This window comes from Salvelinus fontinalis, chromosome 39 (genome assembly GCF_029448725.1).
Source record: "Salvelinus fontinalis isolate EN_2023a chromosome 39, ASM2944872v1, whole genome shotgun sequence".
NCBI classification, from domain to species: Eukaryota; Metazoa; Chordata; class Actinopteri; order Salmoniformes; family Salmonidae; genus Salvelinus; species Salvelinus fontinalis.
Genome location: NC_074703.1, coordinates 4,196,785 through 4,218,211, shown reverse-complemented (window position 1 = coordinate 4,218,211; position 21,427 = coordinate 4,196,785). Strand labels below are relative to the sequence as shown.

General features: G+C 46.8%; 1 protein-coding gene across 1 annotated transcript in view; it reads left to right on the top strand.

The window, feature by feature from the left end:
• Window positions 1-5,707: 5,707 nt before the first annotated feature.
• LOC129838344 (protein PRRC2C-like) overlaps window positions 5,708-21,427 on the top strand; it is a 73,095-nt gene continuing 57,375 nt past the window's right edge. Inside the window, exons 1-6 of the mRNA XM_055905280.1 lie at window positions 5,708-6,353; window positions 8,478-8,539; window positions 8,663-8,728; window positions 9,539-9,664; window positions 10,711-10,896; window positions 15,480-15,648. Coding sequence (XP_055761255.1) covers window positions 6,194-6,353; window positions 8,478-8,539; window positions 8,663-8,728; window positions 9,539-9,664; window positions 10,711-10,896; window positions 15,480-15,648 — 769 coding nt within the window. The 5' untranslated portion in view covers window positions 5,708-6,193. The remainder of the gene's footprint in view (window positions 6,354-8,477; window positions 8,540-8,662; window positions 8,729-9,538; window positions 9,665-10,710; window positions 10,897-15,479; window positions 15,649-21,427) is intronic.

The following is a 21,427-nucleotide window of genomic DNA, read 5'->3' as shown; positions in this document are numbered from 1 at the left end:
CCTACCATGGAGGTAAAGTCTGTAGTAACAGTGATCAGCACCTACCATGGAGGTAAAGTCTGTAGTAACAGTGATCAGCACCTACCATGGAGGTAAAGTCTGTAGTAACAGTGATCAGCACCTACCATGGAGGTAAAGTCTGTAGTAACAGTGATCAGCACCTACCATGGAGGTAAAGTCTGTAGTAACAGTGATCAGCACCTACCATGGAGGTAAAGTCTGTAGTAACAGTGATCAGCACCTACCATGGAGGTAAAGTCTGTAGTAACAGTGATCAGCACCTACCATGGAGGTAAAGTCTGTAGTAACAGTGATCAGCACCTACCATGGAGGTAAAGTCTGTAGTAACAGTGATCAGCACCTACCATGGAGGTAAAGTCTGTAGTAACAGTGATCAGCACCTACCATGGAGGTAAAGTCTGTAGTAACAGTGATCAGCACCTACCATGGAGGTAAAGTCTGTAGTAACAGTGATCAGCACCTACCATGGAGGTAAAGTCTGTAGTAACAGTGATCAGCACCTACCATGGAGGTAAAGTCTGTAGTAACAGTGATCAGCACCTACCATGGAGGTAAAGTCTGTATAGTAACAGTGATCAGCACCTACCATGGAGGTAAAGTCTGTAGTAACAGTGATCAACACCTACCATGGAGGTAAAGTCTATATAGTAACAGTGATCAGCACCTACCATGGAGGTAAAGTCTGTAGTAACAGTGATCAGCACCTACCATGGAGGTAAAGTCTGTAGTAACAGTGATCAGCACCTACCATGGAGGTAAAGTCTGCAGTAACAGTGATCAGCACCTACCATGGAGGTAAAGTCTGTAGTAACAGTGATCAGCACCTACCATGGAGGTAAAGTCTGCAGTAACAGTGATCAGCACCTACCATGGAGGTAAAGTCTGTAGTAACAGTGATCAGCACCTACCATGGAGGTAAAGTCTGTAGTAACAGTGATCAGCACCTACCATGGAGGTAAAGTCTGTAGTAACAGTGATCAGCACCTACCATGGAGGTAAAGTCTGTAGTAACAGTGATCAGCACCTACCATGGAGGTAAAGTCTGTAGTAACAGTGATCAGCACCTACCATGGAGGTAAAGTCTGTAGTAACAGTGATCAACACCTACCATGGAGGTAAAGTCTGTAGTAACAGTGATCAGCACCTACCATGGAGGTAAAGTCTGTAGTAACAGTGATCAGCACCTACCATGGAGGTAAAGTCTGTAGTAACAGTGATCAACACCTACCATGGAGGTAAAGTCTGTAGTAACAGTGATCAGCACCTACCATGGAGGTAAAGTCTGTAGTAACAGTGATCAGCACCTACCATGGAGGTAAAGTCTGTAGTAACAGTGATCAACACCTACCATGGAGGTAAAGTCTATAGTAACAGTGATCAGCACCTACCATGGAGGTAAAGTCTGTAGTAACAGTGATCAGCACCTACCATGGAGGTAAAGTCTGTAGTAACAGTGATCAACACCTACCATGGAGGTAAAGTCTATAGTAACAGTGATCAGCACCTACCATGGAGGTAAAGTCTGTAGTAACAGTGATCAGCACCTACCATGGAGGTAAAGTCTGCAGTAACAGTGATCAGCACCTACCATGGAGGTAAAGTCTGTAGTAACAGTGATCAGCACCTACCATGGAGGTAAAGTCTGTAGTAACAGTGATCAGCACCTACCATGGAGGTAAAGTCTGTAGTAACAGTGATCAGCACCTACCATGGAGGTAAAGTCTGTAGTAACAGTGATCAGCACCTACCATGGAGGTAAAGTCTGTAGTAACAGTGATCAGCACCTACCATGGAGGTAAAGTCTGTAGTAACAGTGATCAGCACCTACCATGGAGGTAAAGTCTGTAGTAACAGTGATCAGCACCTACCATGGAGGTAAAGTCTGTAGTAACAGTGATCAGCACCTACCATGGAGGTAAAGTCTGTAGTAACAGTGATCAGCACCTACCATGGAGGTAAAGTCTGTAGTAACAGTGATCAGCACCTACCATGGAGGTAAAGTCTGTAGTAACAGTGATCAGCACCTACCATGGAGGTAAAGTCTGTAGTAACAGTGATCAGCACCTACCATGGAGGTAAAGTCTGTAGTAACAGTGATCAGCACCTACCATGGAGGTAAAGTCTGTAGTAACAGTGATCAGCACCTACCATGGAGGTAAAGTCTGTAGTAACAGTGATCAGCACCTACCATGGAGGTAAAGTCTGTAGTAACAGTGATCAGCACCTACCATGGAGGTAAAGTCTGTAGTAACAGTGATCAGCACCTACCATGGAGGTAAAGTCTGTAGTAACAGTGATCAGCACCTACCATGGAGGTAAAGTCTGTAGTAACAGTGATCAGCACCTACCATGGAGGTAAAGTCTGTAGTAACAGTGATCAGCACCTACCATGGAGGTAAAGTCTGTAGTAACAGTGATCAGCACCTACCATGGAGGTAAAGTCTGTAGTAACAGTGATCAGCACCTACCATGGAGGTAAAGTCTGTAGTAACAGTGATCAGCACCTACCATGGAGGTAAAGTCTGTAGTAACAGTGATCAACACCTACCATGGAGGTAAAGTCTGTAGTAACAGTGATCAGCACCTACCATGGAGGTAAAGTCTGTAGTAACAGTGATCAGCACCTACCATGGAGGTAAGTCTGTAGTAACAGTGATCAGCACCTACCATGGAGGTAAAGTCTGTAGTAACAGTGATCAGCACCTACCATGGAGGTAAAGTCTGTAGTAACAGTGATCAGCACCTACCATGGAGGTAAAGTCTGTAGTAACAGTGATCAGCACCTACCATGGAGGTAAAGTCTGTAGTAACAGTGATCAGCACCTACCATGGAGGTAAAGTCTGTAGTAACAGTGATCAGCACCTACCATGGAGGTAAAGTCTGTAGTAACAGTGATCAGCACCTACCATGGAGGTAAAGTCTGTAGTAACAGTGATCAGCACCTACCATGGAGGTAAAGTCTGTAGTAACAGTGATCAGCACCTACCATGGAGGTAAAGTCTGTATAGTAACAGTGATCAGCACCTACCATGGAGGTAAAGTCTGTAGTAACAGTGATCAGCACCTACCATGGAGGTAAAGTCTGTAGTAACAGTGATCAACACCTACCATGGAGGTAAAGTCTATATAGTAACAGTGATCAGCACCTACCATGGAGGTAAAGTCTGTAGTAACAGTGATCAGCACCTACCATGGAGGTAAAGTCTGTATAGTAACAGTGATCAGCACCTACCATGGAGGTAAAGTCTGTAGTAACAGTGATCAGCACCTACCATGGAGGTAAAGTCTGTAGTAACAGTGATCAGCACCTACCATGGAGGTAAAGTCTGTAGTAACAGTGATCAACACCTACCATGGAGGTAAAGTCTATAGTAACAGTGATCAGCACCTACCATGGAGGTAAAGTCTGTAGTAACAGTGATCAGCACCTACCATGGAGGTAAAGTCTGTAGTAACAGTGATCAACACCTACCATGGAGGTAAAGTCTATAGTAACAGTGATCAGCACCTACCATGGAGGTAAAGTCTGCAGTAACAGTGATCAGCACCTACCATGGAGGTAAAGTCTGCAGTAACAGTGATCAGCACCTACCATGGAGGTAAAGTCTGTAGTAACAGTGATCAGCACCTACCATGGAGGTAAAGTCTGTAGTAACAGTGATCAGCACCTACCATGGAGGTAAAGTCTGTAGTAACAGTGATCAGCACCTACCATGGAGGTAAAGTCTGTAGTAACAGTGATCAGCACCTACCATGGAGGTAAAGTCTGTAGTAACAGTGATCAGCACCTACCATGGAGGTAAAGTCTGTAGTAACAGTGATCAGCACCTACCATGGAGGTAAAGTCTGTAGTAACAGTGATCAGCACCTACCATGGAGGTAAAGTCTGTAGTAACAGTGATCAGCACCTACCATGGAGGTAAAGTCTGTAGTAACAGTGATCAGCACCTACCATGGAGGTAAAGTCTGTAGTAACAGTGATCAGCACCTACCATGGAGGTAAAGTCTGTAGTAACAGTGATCAGCACCTACCATGGAGGTAAAGTCTGTAGTAACAGTGATCAGCACCTACCATGGAGGTAAAGTCTGTAGTAACAGTGATCAACACCTACCATGGAGGTAAAGTCTGTAGTAACAGTGATCAGCACCTACCATGGAGGTAAAGTCTGTAGTAACAGTGATCAGCACCTACCATGGAGGTAGTCTGTAGTAACAGTGATCAGCACCTACCATGGAGGTAAAGTCTGTAGTAACAGTGATCAGCACCTACCATGGAGGTAAAGTCTGCAGTAATAGTGATCAGCACCTACCATGGAGGTAAAGTCTGTAGTAACAGTGATCAGCACCTACCATGGAGGTAAAGTCTGCAGTAACAGTGATCAGCACCTACCATGGAGGTAAAGTCTGTAGTAACAGTGATCAGCACCTACCATGGAGGTAAAGTCTGTAGTAACAGTGATCAGCACCTACCATGGAGGTAAAGTCTGTAGTAACAGTGATCAGCACCTACCATGGAGGTAAAGTCTGTAGTAACAGTGATCAGCACCTACCATGGAGGTAAAGTCTGCAGTAACAGTGATCAGCACCTACCATGGAGGTAAAGTCTGTAGTAACAGTGATCAGCACCTACCATGGAGGTAAAGTCTGTAGTAACAGTGATCAGCACCTACCATGGAGGTAAAGTCTGTAGTAACAGTGATCAGCACCTACCATGGAGGTAAAGTCTGTAGTAACAGTGATCAGCACCTACCATGGAGGTAAAGTCTGTAGTAACAGTGATCAGCACCTACCATGGAGGTAAAGTCTGTAGTAACAGTGATCAGCACCTACCATGGAGGTAAAGTCTGTAGTAACAGTGATCAGCACCTACCATGGAGGTAAAGTCTGTATAGTAACAGTGATCAGCACCTACCATGGAGGTAAAGTCTATAGTAACAGTGATCAGCACCTACCATGGAGGTAAAGTCTGCAGTAACAGTGATCAGCACCTACCATGGAGGTAAAGTCTGCAGTAACAGTGATCAGCACCTACCATCGAGGTAAAGTCTGCAGTAACAGTGATCAGCACCTACCATGGAGGTAAAGTCTGTAGTAACAGTGATCAGCACCTACCATGGAGGTAAAGTCTGTAGTAACAGTGATCAGCACCTACCATGGAGGTAAAGTCTGCAGTAACAGTGATCAGCACCTACCATGGAGGTAAAGTCTGCAGTAACAGTGATCAGCACCTACCATGGAGGTAAAGTCTGCAGTAACAGTGATCAGCACCTACCATGGAGGTAAAGTCTGTAGTAACAGTGATCAGCACCTACCATGGAGGTAAAGTCTGTAGTAACAGTGATCAGCACCTACCATGGAGGTAAAGTCTGTAGTAACAGTGATCAGCATGACACCTACCATGGAGGTAAAGTCTGCAGTAACAGTGATCAGCACCTACCATGGAGGTAAAGTCTGTAGTAACAGTGTGTACTATAGTTCCAGTGTGATCTGTCTTCTCACAGGACCAGTAGCATGTTACATTATCTCTACCTGAAGTCATCTGGCTGAGACTCATACATGCCTTGTTATCTAGTGATTTAGCAGCGATGACTGTCTTTCCATTCACAATGGCTCTCTTTTTGGGGCTGTTGCCCTGCCGATCTTCCCCTCTCCACCCCTCCCTTCATTACTTCATCACGGCTTTCTTCTCCCCCCGCCATCATACCGCATCCATCCCTCCCTGTGACGCTTTGTAGGGGTGTATACCGAGGCAGCAGCTCCTGAGACCGCTGCAGAGTCGCATCTCCTCCGTATGGTTAGAGGGAGAACTGATATCTGATCATCGATTAAGACAGATCTATATATTTTAGCAACACTTTAATCCGTGTTTTTAAAGGCATAATTGCGCGAGATTTCCTCCTGGATGGAATAGACGTCAAGGCCATTTTCCTGTGGGCGCGAGACTGTTGACAGTTCTTGGGCTGGACCGGAGACGGAAAGATCAATGTGATTGATCAATCTCCCTCCTCCCTGGAAGACATCGGACTGTTGTGGAGCAGCTAGGCTGCTCGCGTGGGACGGAGGGAATAACGGACATTTACATTGAAGCAGCGCACAAAGGGAAAAACATTAATGTAGTCTACCGACAATAACTTTTAGGCTACACGGTGCGTGTGTCGGTTTGATTGGGAAATGAAGCAGGCCCGGTTTAACGCGGGGAGGAGGGCTCGGTCTGGGCCGTGTGTGTTGCGGCAGGGTTCGAGTGGTGTCGGTAACATCATCAGTAACGTCCTGAAGAAAAGGAACGGAATCTCACGGAGAGCGCCCCGTCTGCTCTGCACGCTCGAGCCAGGTGACCGACCGGAGCCCGTTCAGCTCCAGCCTGATTGATACTCTGTCCGTTTTTGTCTCAGGGGAGGGTGCGCTGTGGTCTGTCTGTCTACAGAATAACATGTCACTGCTAGTTGTGGTGGCGTCATGGGGGCTGTTCATTCATTGTGGTTCTTAAATCACGGCGATACTTTGAATCATGTGATTCCTCGTCAACTCGGTGTTGGGACCGATAGGCTGATAGAACTACAGCCCCGTAGTTGAATTCCTTCATTCATGTCGTCTTCTATTGGATGCTGCTGTCAGGTGTAGCCTAGCTACATGTAGCCTAGCTACATGTAGCCTAGCTACATATAGCATAGCCCATAGGTGTAGTCATATCTATCTCTAGCTAGCCCGTCTGGTGATGTAGCCTAGCTACATATAGCCTTGCCCATAGGTGTAGTCATATCTATCTCTAGCTAGCCCGTCTGGTGATGTAGCCTAGCTACATATAGCCTTGCCCATAGGTGTAGTCATATCTATCTCTAGCTAGCCCGTCTGGTGATGTAGCCTAGCTACATATAGCCTTGCCCATAGGTGTAGTCATATCTATCTCTAGCTAGCCCGTCTGGTGATGTAGCCTAGCTACATATAGCCTTGCCCATAGGTGTAGTCATATGTCTCTAGCTAGCCCATCTGGTGATGTAGCCTAGCTACATATAGCCTTGCCCATAGGTCTAGTCATATATCTCTAGCTAGCCCATCTGGTGATGTAGCCTAGCTACATATAGCCTTGCCCATAGGTCTAGTCATATATCTCTAGCTAGCCCATCTGGTGATGTAGCCTAGCTACATATAGCCTTGCCCATAGGTCTAGTCATATATCTCTAGCTAGCCCATCTGGTGATGTAGCCTAGCTACATATAGCCTTGCCCATAGGTCTAGTCATATATCTCTAGCTAGCCCATCTGGTGATGTAGCCTAGCCCATAGGTCTAGTCATATATCTCTAGCTAGCCCGTCTGGTGATGTAGCCTAGCCCATAGGTCTAGTCATATATCTCTAGCTAGCCCGTCTGGTGATGTAGCCTAGCCTATGACGGTCTGGTCTCAGCTGTCAGCGTCCTGTAGGCTACGGTTCTCTACGACGGGAGGGGGGTGTCATGGTAACACGTCGCTGTAATGTAAACAGTGTCGGAGCGACTCTGGTGGCCAGCAGCTAGCCAGCTATAGAAGACCTGACCAGATCTCAACATGGCGGAGACAGACAGCGCTCAGAGAGACCCAGGTTGGAGCTATACTCTAACCCGTATAGAAGTGTAGTGTAGGTGGGGAGAGTTAGAGAGGCCGGTGTGAGCTGTAGCATGAAGCCGAGCAGAGCAGGGCAAATGGCGGCTGTGTGGTCGCTGGCTGGCCGCCAGACAGGTTAGGGCTGGAGGAACGGGTTCAGTCTGAATCATTCTCTTTCCCGTTTGTTTCATTTAAGGCTCCTCTGATCTGGGTTATAGTTTCGTTACTTCCGTTGTGTGAGTGTCAGCGCGTAAGGTAGTGTCGTTAGGACCTGTTGTAGTGTAATTCGAGAGCGAACCCGGAAGGATTCAGCACCACAGTAGCGGACAGCAACATCTAATAATAAAACACAACCTGAGGCGTATTCGTTACGGAAACGTTTACCGTTTAAGAACCAAACGGAAGCAAGCAGAGAAAAACGATAGTTTTTATTGGGCAAATTCGGGTAGATGCCACCCTGTTTTAGTTCCGTTTGCTCCCGTTTTAAGAAAGGTTTTGTAACAGAATTGGCATAATGAATAGCCCCAGAGAGCCTAGCACCTCACAGCTGTTCGGGTGGAGCTGAACATAGATCAAGAGTAAATAATTGGAAGAACGCAAAGTCATTGTCACTAATATATTTCCACATCGCCATGTTTCAGTACTATGATAAATGTGATTTGTTTATCCCAGGTGCACACGGATAGCAGTGACGTCATTAGTATTGGACAAGCTTATTTTCCTCCCTGCATGTCACTGTACTTGAACTTAGACTGATGATATTATGTACCTGATTAGCCAGTAAGCCTTGTTAGAGAGCTTTCCATGTGTGTGTTGAGTGGTGACTGACAGTTCTGCTACAGTGGAGTCTTTGAGTCTGTACATTGTTCTCTGTAGGAGTGGACACCAGGTTAAAGTTCACCATCGAACCTTCTCTGGGCAAGAACGGCTTCCAACAGGTCAGTATGGTCGTGTCCCATCACATCTTTAGCCCAGTTTCAGGTGTCTGTGTGTGTGTGTATCATATTTATGTGATGTCGGTCTGTGTGAATCTGATCTGTGTGTGTTCTCTCTCTCCCCAGTGGTATGATGCTCTGAAGGCTGTGGTCAGACTTCCTACAGGCATCCCTAAAGAGTGGAGGAAGAGGGTACGTCATAGTAGTGCCACTGATGTAACAGATGTGATGGTACTTCCCATCTCTCTAGCAGTGTTTATTCTGACTGTCCAGCCAGCGGTCCCAGTTGATTGGTGTCCTCTGTGAGGACTCTTTACTGTGTCTCTCCTCTGTGAGGACTCTTTACTGTGAGTCTCCTCTGTGAGGACTCTTTACTGTGAGTCTCCTCTGTGAGGACTCTTTACTGTGTCTCTCCTCTGTGAGGACTCTTTACTGTGAGTCTCCTCTGTGAGGACTCTTTACTGTGTCTCTCCTCTGTGAGGACTCTTTACTGTGTCTCTCCTCTGTGAGGACCCTTTACTGTGTCTCTCCTCTGTGAGGACCCTTTACTGTGTCTCTCCTCTGTGAGGACCCTTTACTGTGTCTCTCCTCTGTGAGGACCCTTTACTGTGTCTCTCCTCTGTGAGGACCCTTTACTTTGTCTCTCCTCTGTGAGGACCCTTTACTGTGTCTCTCCTCTGTGAGGACCCTTTACTGTGTCTCTCCTCTGTGAGGACCCTTTACTGTGAGTCTCCTCTGTGATGACTCTTTACTGTGTGTCTCCTCTGTGGACTCTTTACTGTGTGTCTCCTCTGTGAGGACTCTTTACTGTGTCTCTTTACTGTGAGTCTCCTCTGTGAGGACTAGTGTGTACAGTATAACTGTGTATATATGAATACTCTGTGAGTCTCCTCTGTGAGGACTAGTGTGTACAGTATAACTGTGTATATATGAATACTCTGTGTGTCTCCTCTGTGAGGACTAGTGTGTACAGTATATATGAATACTCTGTGTGTTATCCAGGTATGGCTGACTCTGGCTGATCAGTACCTCCACAGTATCTCTATCGACTGGGACAAAACTCTTCGCTTCGCTTTCAACGAACGCAGTAACCCTGACGATGACTCACTGGGCATCCAGATTGTTAAGGTAACACCCAGACTGGTGTGTGTGTGTGTGTGTGTGTGTGGGGGGCAGGATATTTGTTCATGGAATCCATCATGGAAAACAACAGCTGTTCCCTCCATCCCTTGTCCGGAGTGAACCATGAATTAGCAGGACAAGGTCCATACCTCCTCTCTGTCTCTCTCTGTCTCTCTCTGTCTCTGTCTGTCTCTGTCTCTCTCTGTCTCTCTCTGTCTCTCTCTGTCTCTCTCTCTCTCTGTCTCTCTCTCTCTCTGTCTCTCTCTGTCTCTCTCTCTCTGTCTGTGTCTGTCTTTCTGTCTGTGTCTGTCTTTCTGTCTGTGTCTGTCTTTCTGTCTGTGTCTGTCTTTCTGTCTGTGTCTGTCTTTCTGTCTGTGTCTGTCTTTCTGTCTGTGTCTGTCTGTGTCTGTCTGTGTCTGTCTCTGTCTCTGTCTCTCTCTGCCTGTCTCTGCCTGTCTCTGCCTGTCTCTGCCTGTCTCTGCCTGTTTCTCTGCCTGTCTCTGCCTGTTTCTCTGCCTGTCCCTCTGCCTGTCTCTGTCCCTCTGCCTGTCTCTGTCCCTCTGCCTGTCTCTGTCCCTCTGCCTGTCTCTGTCCCTCTGCCTGTCTCTGTCCCTCTGCCTGTCTCTGTCCCTCTGCCTGTCTCTGCCTGTCTCTGTCTGTCTCTGCCTGTCTCTGTCTGTCTCTCTGCCTGTCTCTGTCTGTCTCTCTGCCTGTCTCTGTCTGTCTCTCTGCCTGTCTCTGTCTGTCTCTCTGCCTGTCTCTCTGCCTGTCTCTGTCTGTCTCTGTCTGTCTCTCTGCCTGTCTCTCTGTCTCTCTGCCTGTCTCTCTGTCTGTCTCTGTCTGTCTCTGCCTGTCTGTCTCTGCCTGTCTGTCTCTGCCTGTCTGTCTCTGCCTGTCTCTGTCTCTGCCTGTCTCTGTCTCTGCCTGTCTCTGTCTCTGCCTGTCTCCTCTGTCTCTGTCTCTCTGTCTCTGTCTCTCTGTGTGAAACTGTTGTGTTATATCATTAAATGCAGTCTCCTGGTATGGATGAATAAAGTCTTGTTGTTCAATAGGACCTCCACAGGACAGGATGTAGTTCATACTCCGGCCAGGAGGGGGAGCAGGACCGGGTGGTGCTGAAGAGGGTACTCCTGGCGTACGCTCGCTGGAATAAGGCTGTAGGATACTGTCAGGGCTTCAACGTACTGGCAGCTCTCATACTGGATGTTACAGAGGGCAACGAGAGCCACGCACTCAAGGTACACTCCAACACTGCTCTGAAAGGAGTTGATTTATTACACTGCTCTGAAAGGAGTTGGTTTATTACTCTGCTCTGAAAGGAGTTGATTTATTACACTGCTCTGAAAGGAGTTGGTTTATTACACTGCTCTGAAAGGAGTTGATTTATTACACTGCTCTGAAAGGAGTTGATTTATTACACTGCTCTGAAAGGAGTTGATTTATTACACTCCAACACTGCTCTGAAAGGAGTTGATTTATTACACTCCAACACTGCTCTGAAAGGAGTTGATTTATTACACTCCAACACTGCTCTGAAAGGAGTTGATTTATAACACTGCTCTGAAAGGAGTTGATTTATTAAACTGCTCTGAAAGGAGTTGATTTTTTACACTGCTCTGAAAGGAGTTGATTTATTACACTGCTCTGAAAGGAGTTGATTTATTACACTGCTCTGAAAGGAGTTGATTTATTACACTGCTCTGAAAGGAGTTGATTTATTACTCTGCTCTGAAAGGAGTTGATTTATTACACTGCTCTGAAAGGAGTTGATTTTTTACACTGCTCTGAAAGGAGTTGGTTTATTACACTCCAACACTGCTCTGAAAGGAGTTGATTTATTACACTGCTCTGAAAGGAGTTGATTTATTACACTGCTCTGAAAGGAGTTGATTTATTACACTGCTCTGAAAGGAGTTGATTTATTACACTGCTCTGAAAGGAGTTGATTTATTACACTCCAACACTGCTCTGAAAGGAGTTGATTTATTACACTGCTCTGAAAGGAGTTGATTTATTACACTCCAACACTGCTCTGAAAGGAGTTGATTTATTACACTGCTCTGAAAGGAGTTGATTTATTACACTGCTCTGAAAGGAGTTGATTTATTACACTGCTCTGAAAGGAGTTGATTTATTACTCTGCTCTGAAAGGAGTTGATTTATTACTCTGCTCTGAAAGGAGTTGATTTATTACACTGCTCTGAAAGGAGTTGATTTATTACACTGCTCTGAAAGGAGTTGATTTATTACTCTGCTCTGAAAGGAGTTGATTTATTACACTGCTCTGAAAGGAGTTGATTTATTACTCTGCTCTGAAAGGAGTTGATTTATTACACTGCTCTGAAAGGAGTTGATTTATTACACTGCTCTGAAAGGAGTTGATTTATTACTCTGCTCTGAAAGGAGTTGATTTATTACTCTGCTCTGAAAGGAGTTGATTTATTACACTGCTCTGAAAGGAGTTGATTTATTACACTGCTCTGAAAGGAGTTGATTTATTACACTGCTCTGAAAGGAGTTGATTTATTACACTGCTCTGAAAGGAGTTGATTTATTACACTGCTCTGAAAGGAGTTGATTTATTACACTCCAACACTGCTCTGAAAGGAGTTGGTTTATTACACTGCTCTGAATGGAGTTGATTTATTACACTGCTCTGAAAGGAGTTGATTTATTACACTGCTCTGAAAGGAGTTGATTTATTACACTCCAACACTGCTCTGAAAGGAGTTGATTTATTACACTGCTCTGAAAGGAGTTGATTTATTACACTGCTCTGAAAGGAGTTGATTTATTACACTGCTCTGAAAGGAGTAGATTTATTACTCTGCTCTGAAAGGAGTTGATTTATTACACTGCTCTGAAAGGAGTTGATTTATTACACTGCTCTGAAAGGAGTTGATTTATTACACTGCTCTGAAAGGAGTTGATTTATTACACTGCTCTGAAAGGAGTAGATTTATTACACTGCTCTGAAAGGAGTTGATTTATTACACTGCTCTGAAAGGAGTTGATTTATAACACTGCTCTGAAAGGAGTTGATTTATTACACTCCAACACTGCTCTGAAAGGAGTTGATTTATTACACTGCTCTGAAAGGAGTTGATTTATTACACTGCTCTGAAAGGAGTTGGTTTATTACACTGCTCTGAAAGGAGTTGGGTTATTACACTGCTCTGAATGGAGTTGATTTATTACACTGCTCTGAAAGGAGTTGATTTATTACACTGCTCTGAAAGGAGTTGGTTTATTACACTCCAACACTGCTCTGAAAGGAGTTGGTTTATTACACTGCTCTGAAAGGAGTTGGTTTATTACACTGCTCTGAAAGGAGTTGATTTATAACACTGCTCTGAAAGGAGTTGGTTTATTACACTGCTCTGAAAGGAGTTGATTTATAACACTGCTCTGAAAGGAGTTGATTTATAACACTGCTCTGAAAGGAGTTGATTTATAACACTGCTCTGAAAGGAGTTGATTTATTACACTGCTCTGAAAGGAGTTGATTTATTACACTGCTCTGAAAGGAGTTGATTTATTACTCTGCTCTGAAAGGAGTTGATTTATTACACTGCTCTGAAAGGAGTTGATTTATTACTCTGCTCTGAAAGGAGTTGATTTATTACACTGCTCTGAAAGGAGTTGATTTATTACACTGCTCTGAAAGGAGTTGATTTATTACTCTGCTCTGAAAGGAGTTGATTTATTACTCTGCTCTGAAAGGAGTTGATTTATTACACTGCTCTGAAAGGAGTTGATTTATTACACTGCTCTGAAAGGAGTTGATTTATTACACTGCTCTGAAAGGAGTTGATTTATTACACTGCTCTGAAAGGAGTTGATTTATTACACTGCTCTGAAAGGAGTTGATTTATTACACTCCAACACTGCTCTGAAAGGAGTTGGTTTATTACACTGCTCTGAATGGAGTTGATTTATTACACTGCTCTGAAAGGAGTTGATTTATTACACTGCTCTGAAAGGAGTTGATTTATTACACTCCAACACTGCTCTGAAAGGAGTTGATTTATTACACTGCTCTGAAAGGAGTTGATTTATTACACTGCTCTGAAAGGAGTAGATTTATTACTCTGCTCTGAAAGGAGTTGATTTATTACACTGCTCTGAAAGGAGTTGATTTATTACACTGCTCTGAAAGGAGTTGATTTATTACACTGCTCTGAAAGGAGTTGATTTATTACACTGCTCTGAAAGGAGTAGATTTATTACACTGCTCTGAAAGGAGTTGATTTATTACACTGCTCTGAAAGGAGTTGATTTATAACACTGCTCTGAAAGGAGTTGATTTATTACACTCCAACACTGCTCTGAAAGGAGTTGATTTATTACACTGCTCTGAAAGGAGTTGATTTATTACACTGCTCTGAAAGGAGTTGGTTTATTACACTGCTCTGAAAGGAGTTGGGTTATTACACTGCTCTGAATGGAGTTGATTTATTACACTGCTCTGAAAGGAGTTGATTTATTACACTGCTCTGAAAGGAGTTGGTTTATTACACTCCAACACTGCTCTGAAAGGAGTTGGTTTATTACACTGCTCTGAAAGGAGTTGGTTTATTACACTGCTCTGAAAGGAGTTGATTTATAACACTGCTCTGAAAGGAGTTGGTTTATTACACTGCTCTGAAAGGAGTTGATTTATAACACTGCTCTGAAAGGAGTTGATTTATAACACTGCTCTGAAAGGAGTTGATTTATAACACTGCTCTGAAAGGAGTTGATTTATAACACTGCTCTGAAAGGAGTTGATTTATAACACTGCTCTGAAAGGAGTTGATTTATAACACTGCTCTGAAAGGAGTTGATTTATTACACTGCTCTGAAAGGAGTTGATTTATTACACTGCTCTGAAAGGAGTTGATTTATTACACTGCTCTGAAAGGAGTTGGTTTATTACACTGCTCTGAAAGGAGTTGGTTTATTACACTGCTCTGAAAGGAGTTGATTTATAACACTGCTCTGAAAGGAGTTGGTTTATTACACTGCTCTGAAAGGAGTTGATTTATAACACTGCTCTGAAAGGAGTTGATTTATAACACTGCTCTGAAAGGAGTTGATTTATAACACTGCTCTGAAAGGAGTTGATTTATAACACTGCTCTGAAAGGAGTTGATTTATAACACTGCTCTGAAAGGAGTTGATTTATAACACTGCTCTGAAAGGAGTTGATTTATAACACTGCTCTGAAAGGAGTTGATTTATAACACTGCTCTGAAAGGAGTTGATTTATTACACTGCTCTGAAAGGAGTTGATTTATTACACTGCTCTGAAAGGAGTTGGTTTATTACACTGCTCTGAAAGGAGTTGATTTATAACACTGCTCTGAAAGGAGTTGGTTTATTACACTGCTCTGAAAGGAGTTGATTTATAACACTGCTCTGAAAGGAGTTGATTTATAACACTGCTCTGAAAGGAGTTGATTTATAACACTGCTCTGAAAGGAGTTGATTTATAACACTGCTCTGAAAGGAGTTGGTTTATAACACTGCTCTGAAAGGAGTTGGTTTATTACACTGCTCTGAAAGGAGTTGGTTTATTACACTGCTCTGAAAGGAGTTGATTTATTACACTGCTCTGAAAGGAGTTGATTTATTACACTGCTCTGAAAGGAGTTGATTTATTACACTGCTCTGAAAGGAGTTGGTTTATTACACTGCTCTGAAAGGAGTTGATTTATTACACTGCTCTGAAAGGAGTTGATTTATTACACTGCTCTGAAAGGAGTTGGTTATCTGTTGTGCTCGTTCTAACCGATCCTCCGTCTCGTCTCCGTCTCCTCCGTCTCCGTCTCTCCTCTAGGTGATGATCTACCTGATAGACAAGGTGCTACCAGAGAGTTATTTTGCCAACAACCTGCGTTCCCTGTCTGTGGACATGGCTGTGTTTAGAGATCTCCTGAGGATGAAGCTGCCCCATCTCTCACAGCACCTACACCTCCTGCAGAAGACTGCTGATAGAGAGGCTGGAGGTCTGTCCTACGGACCGCTACAACTCCCCTGACTAACGCTGTCTCTGTCATACGGACCACTACAACTCCCCTGACTAACACTGTCTCTGTGATACGGACCGCTACCACTCCCCTGACTAACACTGTCTCTGTCATACTGACCACTACCACTCCCCTGACTAACACTGTCTCTGTCATACGGACCACTTCCACTCCCCTCTGTCATACGGACCGCTACAACTCCCCTGACTAACGCTGTCTCTGTCATACGGACCACTACGACTCCCCTGACTAACACTGTCTCTGTCATACTACAACTCCCCTGACTAACACTGTCTCTGTCATACGGACCGCTACAACTCCCCTGACTAACGCTGTCTCTGTCATACGGACCACTACCACTCCCCTGACTAACGCTGTCTCTGTCATACGGACCGCTACGACTCCCCTGACTAACGCTGTCTCTGTGATACGGACCACTACCACTCCCCTGACTAACACTGTCTCTGTCATACGGACCACTACCATGCCCCTGACTAACACTGTCTCTGTCATACGGACCACTACCACTCCCCTGACTAACACTGTCTCTGTCATACGGACCACTACGACTCCCCTGACTAATGCTGTCTCTGTCATACGGACCACTACCACTCCCCTGACTAACACTGTCTCTGTCATACGGACCACTACCACTCCCCTCTGTCATACGGACCGCTACAACTCCCCTGACTAACACTGTCTCTGTCATACGGACCACTACCACTCCCCTGACTAACACTGTCTCTGTCATACGGACCACTACCACTCCCCTCTGTCATACGGACCGCTACAACTCCCCTGACTAACGCTGTCTCTGTCATACGGACCACTACCACTCCCCTGACTAACGCTGTCTCTGTCACACGGACCACTACCACTCCCCTGACTAACGCTGTCTCTGTCATACGGACCACTACCACTCCCCTGACTAACGCTGTCTCTGTCATACGGACCACTACGACTCCCCTGACTAACACTGTCTCTGTCATACGGACCACTACAACACCCCTGACTAACGCTGTCTCTGTCATACGGACCACTACCACTCCCCTGACTAACGCTGTCTCTGTCATACGGACCACTACGACTCCCCTGACTAACGCTGTCTCTGTCATACGGACCACTACGACTCCCCTGACTAACACTGTCTCTGTCATACGGACCGCTACCACTCCCCTGACTAACGCTGTCTCTGTCATACGGACCGCTACAACTCCCCTGACTAACGCTGTCTCTGTCATACGGACCACTACCACTCCCCTGACTAACACTGTCTCTGTCATACGGACCGCTACCACTCCCCTGACTAACACTGTCTCTGTCATACGGACCGCTACCACTCCCCTGACTAACACTGTCTCTGTCATACGGACCACTACCACTCCCCTGACTAACGCTGTCTCTGTCATACGGACCACTACTACTCCCCTGACTAACGCTGTCTCTGTCATACGGACCACTACCACTCCCCTGACTAACACTGTCTCTGTCATACGGACCGCTACGACTCCCCTGACTAACGCTGTCTCTGTCATACGGACCGCTACCACTCCCCTGACTAACACTGTCTCTGTCATACGGACCGCTACAACTCCCCTGACTAACGCTGTCTCTGTCATACGGACCACTACCACTCCCCTGACTAACGCTGTCTCTGTCATACGGACCACTACAACTCCCCTGACTAACACTGTCTCTGTCATACGGACCGCTACAACTCCCCTGACTAACACTGTCTCTGTGATACGGACCGCTACCACTCCCCTGACTAACACTGTCTCTGTCATACGGACCGCTACAACTCCCCTGACTAACGCTGTCTCTGTCCTACGGACCGCTACCACTGTCTCTGTCATACGGACCGCTACCACTCCCCTGACTAACGCTGTCTCTGTGATACGGACCACTACCACTCCCCTGACTAACGCTGTCTCTGTCATACGGACCACTACAACTCCCCTGACTAACACTGTCTCTGTCATACGGACCGCTACCACTCCCCTGACTAACACTGTCTCTGTCATACGGACCACTACCACTCCCCTGACTAACACTGTCTCTGTCATACGGACCACTACCACTCCCCTGACTAACACTGTCTCTGTCATACGGACCACTACCACTCCCCTGACTAACGCTGTCTCTGTCACACGGACCACTACCACTCCCCTCTGTCATACGGACCACTACCACTCCCCTGACTAACACTGTCTCTGTCATACGGACCGCTACGACTCCCCTGACTAACGCTGTCTCTGTCATACGGACCGCTACCACTCCCCTGACTAACACTGTCTCTGTCATACGGACCGCTACAACTCCCCTGACTAACGCTGTCTCTGTCATACGGACCACTACCACTCCCCTGACTAACGCTGTCTCTGTCATACGGACCACTACAACTCCCCTGACTAACACTGTCTCTGTCATACGGACCGCTACAACTCCCCTGACTAACACTGTCTCTGTGATACGGACCGCTACCACTCCCCTGACTAACACTGTCTCTGTCATACGGACCGCTACAACTCCCCTGACTAACACTGTCTCTGTCATACGGACCGCTACAACTCCCCTGACTAACGCTGTCTCTGTCCTACGGACCGCTACCACTGTCTCTGTCATACGGACCGCTACCACTCCCCTGACTAACGCTGTCTCTGTGATACGGACCACTACAACTCCCCTGACTAACGCTGTCTCTGTCATACGGACCACTACCACTCCCCTGACTAACGCTGTCTCTGTCATACGGACCGCTACCACTCCCCTGACTAACGCTGTCTCTGTCATACGGACCGCTACCACTCCCCTGACTAACACTGTCTCTGTCATACGGACCACTACCACTCCCCTGACTAACACTGTCTCTGTCATACGGACCACTACCACTCCCCTGACTAACGCTGTCTCTGTCATACGGACCACTACCACTCCCCTGACTAACACTGTCATACGGACCGCTACCACTCCCCTGACTAACACTGTCTCTGTCATACGGACCACTACAACTCCCCTGACTAACGCTGTCTCTGTCATACGGACCACTACCACTCCCCTGACTAACACTGTCTCTGTCATACGGACCACTACCACTCCCCTGACTAACACTGTCTCTATCCTACGGACCGCTACCACTCCCCTGACTAACGCTGTCTCTGTGATACGGACCACTACCACTCCCCTGACTAACACTGTCTCTGTGATACGGACCACTACCACTCCCCTGACTAACACTGTCTCTGTCATACGGACCGCTACGACTCCCCTGACTAACGCTGTCTCTGTCATACGGACCACTACGACTCCCCTGACTAACGCTGTCTCTGTCATACGGACCGCTACGACTCCCCTGACTAACGCTGTCTCTGTCATACGGACCACTACCACTCCCCTGACTAACGCTGTCTCTGTCATACGGACCACTACCACTCCCCTGACTAACGCTGTCTCTGTCATACGGACCACTACAACTCCCCTGACTAACACTGTCTCTGTCATACGGACCGCTACCACTCCCCTGACTAACCCTGTCTCTGTCATACGGACCGCTACCACTCCCCTGACTAACGCTGTCTCTGTCATACGGACCACTACAACTCCCCTGACTAACGCTGTCTCTGTCATACGGACCGCTACCACTCCCCTGACTAACGCTGTCTCTGTCATACGGACCGCTACCACTCCCCTGACTAACGCTGTCTCTGTCATACGGACCACTACAACTCCCCTGACTAACGCTGTCTCTGTCATACGGACCACTACAACTCCCCTGACTAACGCTGTCTCTGTCATACGGACCGCTACCACTCCCCTGACTAACGCTGTCTCTGTCATACGGACCACTACCACTCCCCTGACTAACGCTGTCTCTGTCATACGGACCGCTACCACTCCCCTGACTAACGCTGTCTCTGTCATACGGACCACTACAACTCCCCTGACTAACGCTGTCTCTGTCATACGGACCGCTACCACTCCCCTGACTAACGCTGTCTCTGTCATACGGACCACTACCACTCCCCTGACTAACACTGTCTCTGTCATACGGACCACTACCACTCCCCTGACTAACACTGTCTCTGTCATACGGACCACTACCACTCCCCTGACTAACGCTGTCTCTGTCATACGGACCACTACCATGCCCCTGACTAACGCTGTCTCTGTCATACGGACCACTACAACTCCCCTGACTAACACTGTCTCTGTCATACGGACCACTACCACTCCCCTGACTAACACTGTCTCTGTCATATGGACCACTACAACTCCCCTGACTAACACTGTCTCTGTGATACGGACCACTACCACTCCCCTGACTAACGCTGTCTCTGTCATACGGACCACTACCACTCCCCTGACTAACACTGTCTCTGTCATATGGACCACTACCACTCCCCTGACTAACACTGTCTCTGTCATACGGACCACTACCACTCCCCTGACTAACGCTGTCTCTGTCATACGGACCACTACCACTCCCCTGACTAACGCTGTCTCTGTCCTACGGACCGCTACCACTCCCCTGACTAACACTGTCTCTGTCATATGGACCACTACCACTCCCCTGACTAACACTGTCTCTGTCATACGGACCGCTACCACTCCCCTGACTAACACTGTCTCTGTCATACGGACCGCTACCACTCCCCTGACTAACGCTGTCTCTGTCATACGGACCACTACCACTCCCCTGACTAACCCTGTCTCTGTCATACGGACCACTACAACTCCCCTGACTAACGCTGTCTCTGTCATACGGACCACTACCACTCCCCTGACTAACACTGTCTCTGTCATACGGACCACTAACGCTGTCTCTGTCATACGGACCACTACCACTCCCCTGACTAACGCTGTCTCTGTCATACGGACCACTACCACTCCCCTGACTAACGCTGTCTCTGTCATACGGACCGCTACCACTCCCCTGACTAACGCTGTCTCTGTCATACGGACCGCTACCACTCCCCTGACTAACGCTGTCTCTGTCATACGGACCACTACAACTCCCCTGACTAACGCTGTCTCTGTCATACGGACCGCTACAACTCCCCTGACTAACGCTGTCTCTGTCATACGGACCGCTACCACTCCCCTGACTAACGCTGTCTCTGTCATACGGACCACTACCACTCCCCTGACTAACGCTGTCTCTGTCATACGGACCGCTACAACTCCCCTGACTAACGCTGTCTCTGTCATACGGACCGCTACAACTCCCCTGACTAACGCTGTCTCTGTCATACGGACCACTACAACTCCCCTGACTAACACTGTCTCTGTCATACGGACCACTACCACTCCCCTGACTAACACTGTCTCTGTAATACGGACCACTACAACTCCCCTGACTAACGCTGTCTCTGTCATACGGACCACTACAACTCCCCTGACTAACACTGTCTCTGTCATACGGACCACTACCACTCCCCTGACTAACGCTGTCTCTATCATACGGAACACTACAACTCCCCTGACTAACGCTGTCTCTGTCATACGGACCGCTACCACTCCCCTGACTAACGCTGTCTCTGTCATACGGACCACTACCACTCCCCTGACTAACGCTGTCTCTGTCATACGGACCGCTACCACTCCCCTGACTAACGCTGTCTCTGTCATACGGACCACTACCACTCCCCTGACTAACACTGTCATACGGACCGCTACCACTCCCCTGACTAACGCTGTCTCTGTCATACGGACCACTACCACTCCCCTGACTAACACTGTCATACGGACCGCTACAACT